General features: G+C 46.9%; 1 protein-coding gene across 2 annotated transcripts; it reads right to left on the bottom strand.

The window, feature by feature from the left end:
- Window positions 1-2,342: 2,342 nt before the first annotated feature.
- TCF24 (transcription factor 24) lies at window positions 2,343-9,034 on the bottom strand. 2 transcript variants are annotated; one of them, XM_030012456.2, is made up of 5 exons: window positions 8,832-9,034; window positions 7,671-7,756; window positions 6,604-6,662; window positions 5,253-5,662; window positions 2,343-2,678 (listed from the first exon to the last, which is right to left on the bottom strand). In XM_030012456.2, exons 4-5 carry the CDS (start codon window positions 5,634-5,636, stop codon window positions 2,565-2,567), a joined length of 498 nt encoding a protein of 165 aa, XP_029868316.1. In that variant the 5' UTR covers window positions 5,637-5,662; window positions 6,604-6,662; window positions 7,671-7,756; window positions 8,832-9,034; the 3' UTR covers window positions 2,343-2,564. The 2 variants fall into 2 exon arrangements, with proteins under 2 accessions (XP_029868316.1, XP_029868314.1); XM_030012454.2 differs by having other exon boundaries at window positions 6,604-6,666; window positions 8,832-8,865.
- Window positions 9,035-10,587: the final 1,553 nt, after the last annotated feature.

The raw sequence follows: 10,587 nt of genomic DNA, 5'->3' as shown, positions 1-10,587 counted from the left end.
GGAAAAAAAAATGGCCAACTCATAAATATGGGGAGTTCTTCTCAAGTAAAAAACTGCTGTTGTAATTCTGCATATTCTTATTTTCCTTTAACACATCTACAAAATGCTGCTGAGGTCTTTGCATTGCCATGTACGTGGCCACAGCTTCTGCAAATGGTGTGGGTATGAAGTAGCTCCGGTGTTTGCTACTCCAATTCTCTGGCTGTCTCCTGAGCATTGTAAATACTCCACCTTTATTGTAGTAAAAGTCTAAGTAGAAATCTCTTTCCATGCCATCCATTCATAACTTTCCCTGTTTTTTAACCCTTACTCCTATCCATTTTTCATGCTTACTTCATGGATAAGCAGTCAGAATGTTTCAGTTACATTTAAAGGAAGAAGCCTTTAAAAATGGGGGGGAGGTGTCTTTTTTTTTGTCTTTTTTTTTTTCTTGAATTCTGTCCCTTCCAGATGTAGGTAAAAGCATGCAATTGATGCAAAACATCATCACATTTTATGTTTTCCCCACGCCATTTCGTATGCATGATTCACATGTGATTTGTTTTTATTGTCAGACTGCTGCTACACAGCGGCAGCTCGAGGTTTGATGTTGACTTCTGGCTGAGATACCGCTTGTTCTTTTTTCCCTGACATGATGCCATTCGTTTAGATCTCAGTTACATACAAAACTAGACTGACTTCTCTGTGCTTTGACACATTGCTACTTGGCATTTTATCAGTCTGAAGTGTAATCTGTGTCTTATGCCTTCATCTTGAACAGCAAAGTACTGCTGGAAACCCTCACTGTTCTGTCATTCTTTTATCTTACTTAACTATCATCACCTTTACAACTCCTTCACATCTCCTCATTAGTAACTCCAAATACAAATAGCTGTCCCAATAAGAAGAGGTTGGTCTAACCCACTTTTTACTACTATGGAAAGTAAGTACACTTCTTTAAAAACTCAGACTCTTATTTACGAGTAGATACTTGTCTATGCAAAACTGCCCTTTTTTACATATTTTTTCATAAAACACTGCAGCTCGTGTGTTGAATGGTGCTCTGGCTATGTAATTATCATCTTTTAATAAACCACTTACAATTGTAAATAAGAAATATATGCCTAAAATAAATAAATATATATATATAAAGTATTTAAAATAAAGTAAGTTTACTATTTAAAAGAATAATCTTGTTAAAAGCTCAGAATGCTGCAGGGGTGGTGGAGAGCTTTTTACTTTTATGGTAAAAAAAGTATTTTACCATACTTCACATCTCTCGCGTATCCTAGATGATTTGTCCAACTCTTTCTAAATGACTCTTTCTTTTCTGTGATACTGGACACCCAGCTTGCAATGACATGCTTAGCTCCTCTGAAAGGCGTCACAAGTTTGACTCAAGACTGAAAGCAATAAAGTGGTTTTTTTTAATAAAGGTTGTTCTTGTCAGTATTTTTGTGTTCCTTTTTCCTAAATGTTATGTTAAAACTTAAACTGTGAAGTCTTCAGGAAGAAGTTATTATAAATGCAGAATATTACTATTAGAAACTATCATCAGTCCTGTACAATGAGAAACTGATACAGATTTTGCAACTCACTAAATACATAATGTCCACTGAATAATATTTAATAAAATGTTTACCTCAGCAATAACAAACTATATGAGAAGTACAGTGTTTTACAGAACAGATACATTAGGTGGCATTTGTGCATTTAGTTGCAACTTTTTTGCCTAAATATAGATGTTTAAGTGAAAAATGTGCTATGAACAACCCAACTCTTCGGACTCATTTGCTTCAATGCATGAACGTGCGAAAAGACAAGATAAACGAACCTCAATATCTTGAGCAGACAAGTAGTTGTACTGGGGTAACACTTAAATACATTTCAAACCCCCACACATGCAACACAACCGTATGGATCAACGCAAGCAACACTTAACGCACAGAGCAGTTTGTGTCTGTTGTACGTAGCGCTGTCTGTACGCAGGGTAGATTTCAGCACATCTTTACTTGAGGTGAACATGCATCCACATTTTCAGCAATAGCTACACACATTTAAGATTACCGGGAGGACAAAGCCCTGACCTGATGACTGCGGTCAGTGGGATTTCTGCCATCGGCTTCACTCAGTGAGGAGAGCGCACGTGGGATGTCCATTGCTGTTTTTAGACCTGCCCTCCGCTTTTCACCCCAGCCTGGCCTGCGCTGTACTTAGCCAGTTCTGCACCGCTCTTTCTCCCCCCTTTTCCACAGCGTACCTATTCACCGCTCGTCCCGGAGGGGATGAGGTTACCTGTTCTGCCAGCAGCTCTGCCTTGGCGGCCGCCTCCCATGTCAGTGCTGACCACAGTCGCCTTCTCCTAATCCCCCAGTTCAGATCCCAGCAGTGTCCTCTATGATAGAAACCAATCACGCATCACATTAAGTTAATGAGGTATTAATTACATTTGACAATGAATTCCTTCTCCTCTACAAACAATATTTCAGGAATTAAAGTTTGTCTGTAGATACTATTTTTTTAACTTAAATATATATATATATATAAGGTGTAATAAATAATTTTTTTAAAAGCGAGAAGGGAGATCAGATTTGTGAAGTTGTTGATGTCTCTCCTTGGTTTGCGCTGTCTCCTTGTGCCGAGTGAGTCAAAAACTGTCCTGTAGCTCCAATGTATAACCTGGAACGCATCGGCCACTTCTGGAAGAGAAGAGACAAGCACAGTGCTGAGATACCCGGACTCTTTGCAGTCTGAATGCAGTTCTCAGCAAAGCTTTAAATGTTGATGGAATCACAATATGAGAAAATAGGAAACTCTTGCTATCACCAGAAAGTTCCCATTCTGCCATGTGTTGGACAATGTCATTAGAAGCTGGGTAAGAGAACCTCAGCCTGGATATTTTCTTTGGTAATTAATCGTGAGGCACAGCTCCCAAACCCCGCCACGACCCAACAGACAGGAGTAGGCCATGCTAATCTGTCATTGTACCACAACCTGTATCGCAGATGCTCTGTTGGCAGAATAAACCAAAGCATTCCTCTTTACGGTGCCAGGGATGCTATGGGGATACACCAACACCTGCAGAGACTGCAGCCCTGTGTGTGCACCCACTCGTGCTGGCCGGCCCCCCCCAACACTGACCGCAGCACAGGGGCTGCTAAAAACTGTGTGTTAAAGGGAATTTAATGTAATTGCTCCTTGGCAGTCTTCCGCACTGACCGCTTCTTGTTCTTTGTCAGCTCTGACGATTTCAGATGAGACAATTCATCTTTCCATTCATTGATTATTGGAATCATCAGTTACATCAGCGTTAAGTATTCTTACAGCTCGAGTTTCTTAACCCGAGCAAGTTACTTGCTGCAAATGGCCCTGCAGTAAGGGTGACTGCAGCTGGGTGCCCTTCTCTTAGGAGAAGAGTTTGATGTGCTGAGTTCATTATTATAGAGAGGGGGATGTTTGAAAAGACAGCTTCTCATACACATCAGATGCAAAAATACCTTAAACACAGCCAGTGTGTTGTTCCAAAAGAATACAATTTTTTTAAGACACTTTTGGGAACAGGCTGGGACCTTTCCTGTGAGTAACGCAGGAGCTCTAAAAACTAGAGGGGCTTAATACTGCAGTTAAATCTCAGCTCTTCTATTTAAAGACGCAAAGCAGCAGCATATTTTCACTTGGAAAGACTGTACGATCTCATTCAGTATTTTTATTTCAAGAGTGACGTTATGAATTTGTCACCAATAAGACACCTGAGTTTGAAGTCACTAACCATATTTTTTGTTCGGTGTACACACAACTGTACTTGGATATTTTACTTTCCTTGCTATTTATATTTACTGTGCTTGATATATGAGTGTAGTTAAAGTCCTTATCTGCACTGGTTGTCTCATATCCTGCACTTTGGGCATTTTTTTTGAAGCATGTACTACAACTTTTCTGTGGCACTTTTGTTCTAGTGCCAACTGAAAAATTTACTACCAGGAATATTAGAAAGACTGGTTAGACTCATAGAATCTTTACAAACCTAAATACAGGTAAATGTCACATAAATAAGATCATAAAAAATAATTGCCAGATGAATCCAGTATTGCTGTATTCCAGTAGCCTGGGAAGTGTGCATCTGGATCATCTAACTGCTGTAATAGCTATTTAAAAGTGTTTTTCTGCCAGTAATAGTTGGCAGCTGATAAAAAGTACCATAAGAGACCTGCCTCCTTTCGCTCTGACCAAGCGAACTAACAGAAGCTACTTAGAACTTATTTTGAAATACATCACAATATTTTTTTTCTTAAATTATAGCCATCTACTAATTGATGTAAAGGTTTTGCTTTCTTAATGAGCCTGCTAATCATTTAAATGGCCTCAGAAGCCTAGGTTCACATCGTGCTTTTTACAGCGACCAACACCGTGAACAAGAAACTCTCTGTGAATTCGTCACTTTATAGGAATTAGAGATTACTTCACAAATTAATCTTAATTAAATCATTCTGAATTCATCAGACTCTTAAAAAAAAAAGAGAAAAAAAAAAAAAGAAAAACACCCCAGTGCTCTAACTCACTCCCTGAGACCAGAGCCAAAGAAAACACCCCATGGTATTTGAGTCCCGTCAGTCACTGAGCAATGCATTTGAAACCAGTTTCTAGCCCCAGATCCTCTCCAAGAGCAGTTCCCCTTTCACGTCCCCTCTGCATTGCTGAGATTTTTTTTTTTTGGACAAAGGGAAGAGTGTATACCAACCAGATTAAATAAATGCATCAGAAAAGCACTTTCATAGGAGGAATTAACACGTGGCCGGTAAATAACGTCACCTGTCATACCTCGGCCGCCTTGGAGGGAGAGCCGAAGCCGGCCCTGCTGCGGCTGGGGTCGCCGCTGCAGAACAGTGCATCCCCTCCACCACAGACATCCCCGACAGCCAGTTCCCATGGGCTTGGTGGGGGATCACCGAGGTTTCCAGGTGGGGACCAAGGAGGTGCCGTTACTCCTCTGCTGCTGCTGCCTGCGCTTCCAAGGGACCAAGGGCCGCTAGGTTTGGACCTACGCTATCATTTGATGTTTTTATGCAAAGGCCCTGAAGCTGGAGGGACGAAGCCAGTGAGCTCCCGGGCATTTTCATCATGCACCTAGATGCATGGTTAGCCTAGGCAGACTTTTCATGTATTAACTCTAGCAAGGTAAATAAGCTTGAAATCTTTAGTTTCATCTAAGCATCTTTGACGCCAATTTACTTCTTCACTGAGAGAAGGCGGTAGCTGCTCCCCAGCTCTCCTACCTTGACAGGGTGGAGGTATCCATCCCCTCGGAGGGTACCCAAGGCCTCTCCCGGTGACTCTTCCTCATCCTGAAGGCTGCGAGTGAGGTGTGCGATATAGGTGGTGGCCAGGAGGAGCACGTCCAGCTTGGAGAGCTTGGTGTCGGGCGGCACAGAGGGGAGAGTCTTCTGCAGCTCGAGGAAGGCATGGCGCAGGGTCTGAACCCGACTGCGCTCTCGAGCGGCATTAGCGGCGGCGGGTCTGCCAGGAGGTGCCCCGGCCCGCTGTCCCGCCGCCGAGGGCGGGCAGGAATTGCTGCCGGCCGCAGAAGGCAGCAGGGGATCGGGCTCCGCGCCCGGGCTGGAGATCTCCTCGCTGCCCTCAGCTAAGTGTCCACAGTCCATTGGTGACTTCCCCGGCGGGGAGGGCCCTGCAACCAAGAAGAGCATCTCTAAAGCCAGCCGCCGCGCTGCGCCGAAGCGAACTCTTTCTAAAAACAAGGATTCTCAGAAATGCGAGTGCTGCCCATGCCAGGAAAAGCCGGCATGCAGCTGCGCGAGCCGCCTTTCCACTCGCTGCTTATAAATTTGGTATCACACACAGGTACCGAAACGCAAGTTAAACTCTCCACAAAGACTGGTATTGAATTTTTTTTTTTTTGGAGAGTATTGCACAGAGCAAATTTTTTGAGTCACTCATAGCCCAGAGATCAGTTCTGAGAAAATCGAACAGGCCACGCTGAGCAGCTCTGCCACAGTGGTTTCCATTTACAACCAACTAAAAATTAGGCTAAATGCGATTTTTTAAACATATTAGTTGCATAATTTGGGATGTGGGACTGTATGTATATTTTCTGTTTAGCTGCAATCGTTTTATCAACAGTCTTGCAGGTAATCAGTGCTCCATGGATTACAGAAAGAAAAATACCATTTTCAGATGCAGTGGTAAGTGGAGCCACAAAGCATGGCGCTGAGTTTTTGAGGGCAAAACTTGGTCCACGATTTTAAAGGATCAGGAACCATCTTCTCCTGTCTGCCCACCCCTAATGTCACTCAAAAATTTCTGTGCTTATCCTTTATCTTCTACATTAAACTGTAAAAGAATATTGTAAGCTGTATTTTGGCCATTGGGGGGCAAGAGAACCTTTTGAAAACAATGGCAAAAACCTTTTGAGCAAAGCAGAAAATAATGACCCCAAGGTCTTTTCCCAGCTTTCAGAAAAGACGGTCAGTCAGCTCTGCCTGTAATAAAACTCAAAGTCCTTCAATTCATTCAGTTCCACAGTAAAATGCAAATCAGTCAATATTCCCCAAACTGCAGCACTTCTTAGCTAGAATAATACCTGATCCTGTTGTCCTCAGTCAAGGAGCCCTTCTAGGCGTCTCAGATCCCGGCTTTCACGTGTTGGGAGCGGCTGTTTCTGTGACGGCCCGGCTAGACAACAAGGGCAAGAACAAGTTATTAAAACTTTTAAATTCATTCAAATACGATGTAATTTTAAAAACTTAAATAAAATTGATGCACGTAAATGACTGAAAGTCTAAATTTACAGAAGTTAGGCCTTGATTTTGCAAAGCATTTCAACCACACGTTGAAGTCCCACTGACGTCCCTCTGTAATTGCGGCTGATAATGGCAAAAAAGCCGAGACGATGAACCAAGTCAAAGATTTCTAGCAGAGAAGAGGAAAGGTTTCTAAATAATCCTTTTTTGCAATGCTCTAATTTGGTGGTATTTAGAAGACATTATTACTTCGGGTATTTTATTGTGATTAATTTGCTGTTAATCTGGCTCACAGGGTTTTTATCAGGTAATGTTCTCTCAAATAGTAGTACAGTTTAGACTGAAATTATTTGTGAAATACTCTGTGCACATTATAACTGTAAACCAAAGGAAAAAAAAATCTCATTATTCTTTTTTATTGTGATATTTATGACCAATATAAAATAAAACTCACATTAAGTCTACATGAGGTTGTCTTGAGTGAGGGCTGAAAAATGGTCCTTAAATTGGCTATTTCCTTTAACTTAAAATAAAAAAGGTCCCATGTGTGTTTTTTTTCTTGGTATTTTCTTGTTGTGTTAAAGCACAGTCAGATCTGGATGCATTTTAGTGGCAAAAAAAGTAATCGTTACTGCTACTGCAGAGTCAAGACAATCATGAAAACCGGCAGAAGAGTCGATCGTTTTATCAGCAGGATTTCTCATATGCCATCCCATCCAAATCCCACTGAAACGAGGACGGCTTCCCTGATTACTGGAAAAGTCTGAATTACCCAAGGATACAGACAGACTGGGTTAGTATAAATACCTGCTCATCTACTGAAACACAAGACTAGGGCTGGTTTACACCCAGTTCTGATTTTGCTGTGTTGGTATATAACCAGATTTAGCACTAGAATGACTTTGTGTGACATACAGTACGTAGAAATGCACGTACCTAAAAACCTCATTTCCTCGGGCGCGCCTTGAAGTAGGATTTTCTGTTTTAGGAGCTTCACGCCTACATCGGATGAAATCCTGGGCCTGCAGAAAAAAACAGCAAAATTTCAGCTGTGGAAATGAGAGATTTCACTCTGAGTTAATTTCTTCACTGTCAGATTTCCCATCAAATACATACAGCAACTGGCCTGGGAAAATCGGCTACGCAGAAACACAGAATCTGCAGTAGGTATGTACACGCGTGCAGCCAAAACACGGTGGTGCGGGCGCCGAGACCGCGTTTGTTACGCACCGGGGCTGGGCAGCGTCGCTCTTCACACTGGTGCGGTCAGGGTGCCCGCGCTGGGTGCTGCGCCCTCGGTAAACCACGGAGTCACCCCAAGCTTGTGGTCCAAAAAACTGTTGCTGAAAACTAAAGTGAATAAAGCGCCTCTGGGCAACAGGCAGTTTCCACGTAATCTCCTTCAAAATTTTACAGGAAAGAGGTTTGGTTTTGAAGATAATTGCAACAATTTTTGCAAACACTCACTTGCTGCCCGGCGTGCAGAGAGACCTGGAAATGGGGGTGTGAAAGTAAGTCAAGGTATTTCTATTCTTTCTAAGGCATTTCTATTGCAGTATTTCTAATGTGGGCAGACGCACTCGTGTTTTTACATGACATTACAAAGACATGATCGGTTTTAGTTTAAATCTAATTGGTTTACCAGAGGAAACGGCACACTGCTTATTTTAGTCCTATATTCCGTGTGAATGAAACGGCGATGAAGGCAACCTGCCCACACGGACGAGGAGAAGATCGGGAATGCCAGAGCCGAGTACGCAAACTGAAAAGACACAGGTGGAAACCTTAGCTACAACTTGTTCGCAGCCTTTTCACTTGGTCCTTGGGGGAAAAAAACCCAAACCCAACGAGTCTATATGATTCTGCACCGTTTTTTAAAAAGACCTTGCCCTTTGCCTAACTCCGGTAAGAGTTAAGGAACATACTTTCCCTGGAGCAGCGGAATAGGAACTTGCCTGTCGGCGGGCGAAGGCAGCCCGGGCGCTAACCCGCACCGCCGGCCCGGGGGGGGCGAACCCGGCTCCCCGCGGCCTCGGGGCGACCCGACGCCGCGACCGGGAGGCACCCGGCGGTCCCCGGCCCGGGGAATGAACTTACCGTTCCCGTCCGGAGCGGGTCTGCCCGGCGCAGCCCCCTCCGTTCCGTTCCGTTCCGTCCCGTCCCGTCCCGTCGCGCCGCGTCCGGCCCCGCGGCGCCCCTTATAAGACGGCGCGGCCGGTGGGTGCGGCGGGGCTGGGTCGTACCTGGCCGCCGGGCTCCCCCCCCTCCGCCAGCCCGGGGCGGCAGCGACCGCCCCTTCCCGGGCGGGCGGCTGGGTCATTAATCACGGAGCTGTCGGGGCGGGGGGGAGGCATCGCCTGGGGCTCTCCGCTCCCGGCCCCGGGGGGCGGCCCCAGGTCCGGGCGGGCCCTGCGGCGGGCCGGGCCGGGCCGGGCCGGGCCGGGGCGGAGGGAGCCGGCGCTGCCGCTCGCCCGGCACGGGCTGTTTTTCTTGGGATAAAGTAACGGCTTTGCTGGAGGAGAGTAATTCAATCGCTGGGCTGGGAGCTCGGGCGATGGTTTCTTACGAGCAAGTCCGTTCTCTCCGCTCCATCGCCGCTTCTCTGGCTCGCGGAGGTTCCCCGGGGCGCGGGGGTGGGGGTGGGAGTGGGGCGGGGGCTGCCCGGGCACCCCCCGCGGGGGACCGACCCACACGCGTGGGTCCGAACCCGAACGGGATGGGGCGCGACGGGGCGGGCAGGGGGGGTGATCTGAAAGTGAAGCGGGAGCGGTTAAAAAGTAGTAACGTTAATGAGAAGGGGCAGTCAAAATAAATACCGGGGGTATAGAATTAGCCCAGAAAAACATTTTGGACGAAGCCTGATTGTGCGATAACAGAGACACAATAAATCAAGCCTCGGGCGCAGTAGAAAAACAAAGTCTGAGCGATTCGTTACCGGTTTTGCAGCCAAGAAAATCAAGGACTTAATCTTCAGCGATAATTGGAAGTCGCGGGAAGGGAGGATTTCGGGGCGGGGGGGGGGACGGGGGACGAGCCTGGTGAGGAGGGGGGCGGCGCGAAGGGAGAGCGGGAACTGCCCACGGCCGGGGGGGTGCCGCAGCTGCCGCTGCCGGCCCCGCCGTGGCCCCGCCGGCCTTCCTGCCCTCCGGTACCCACAGCCCCGCGGAGCCGCCTCCGCCAAGGTGGAGAGGACGGGATGGCAAGGGACGCTTTCGGGCTGTTTTAGAGGAGGCGAATTTAAACGCTGAACGAAACTGCGCCTCAGTATTCCCCTTTGCCTGGCGCTGGCTGCCTCGGTTAGGGCTTTCCCTTCTTCCGTCAGGACTTACTCTGACAAAAGCTGCTCTGTCGGCATGTACAAGGCCACGACTACGGGCTTCCCCTGCACCACGGGCCGTCCTTCAGCCTCCCGGTGCCCCGGGAGGCCGCGGCTCCCCGAGGCCGGTGGAGGTTGCCCGGTCTGCCTCCAGCGCAAGTGAGCGTTGCCAAAACCTTTCCGCAGCTAAAACCTCTTAGGAATTCACTCGGCCGACACATCTCTGCTCAGCCAGCCTCCGGGGCTCAGACAAGCAGTTCTTGAACACGTCCCTCAACTTGCACTGAAAATTCCCTCGCTGGCACCGCGGGCTGGTACAGGAGAACCGGTCCCGGACTGCCCGGGGAGCAGGGAGACTTGCCTTCCAGCCCCGGCTCCCTGGGGGCTCCTTTTTCGTTCCTCAATTGCCAAACATGCGCTGATTGGGTCCAGCACACGAGTCTGGGGATCAGCTCTCCCGCAGCCCAAGGAGGTCTCCTAGGTCTGCCTGCCCAACCAATGTCTACTCAGCCAGGACTTCTTACTGGACCATGGGGC

The sequence above is a fragment of the Aquila chrysaetos genome, chromosome 4 (genome assembly GCF_900496995.4).
Source record: "Aquila chrysaetos chrysaetos chromosome 4, bAquChr1.4, whole genome shotgun sequence".
NCBI classification, from domain to species: Eukaryota; Metazoa; Chordata; class Aves; order Accipitriformes; family Accipitridae; genus Aquila; species Aquila chrysaetos.
The sequence above is the reverse complement of the archived record's forward strand: the minus strand, read 5'-3'. Positions and strand labels throughout refer to the sequence as shown.

Coding starts and splice junctions, on each gene's coding strand:
- TCF24 (XM_030012454.2), bottom strand. Junction 5,663..6,603: donor GGATCTGAGACGCCTAGAAG/GGCTCCTTGACT, acceptor TCTTGGTTGCAG/GGCCCTCCCCGCCGGGGAAG. Junction 2,679..5,252: donor GATACCTCCACCCTGTCAAG/GTAGGAGAGCTG, acceptor CTTCTCTTCCAG/AAGTGGCCGATGCGTTCCAG.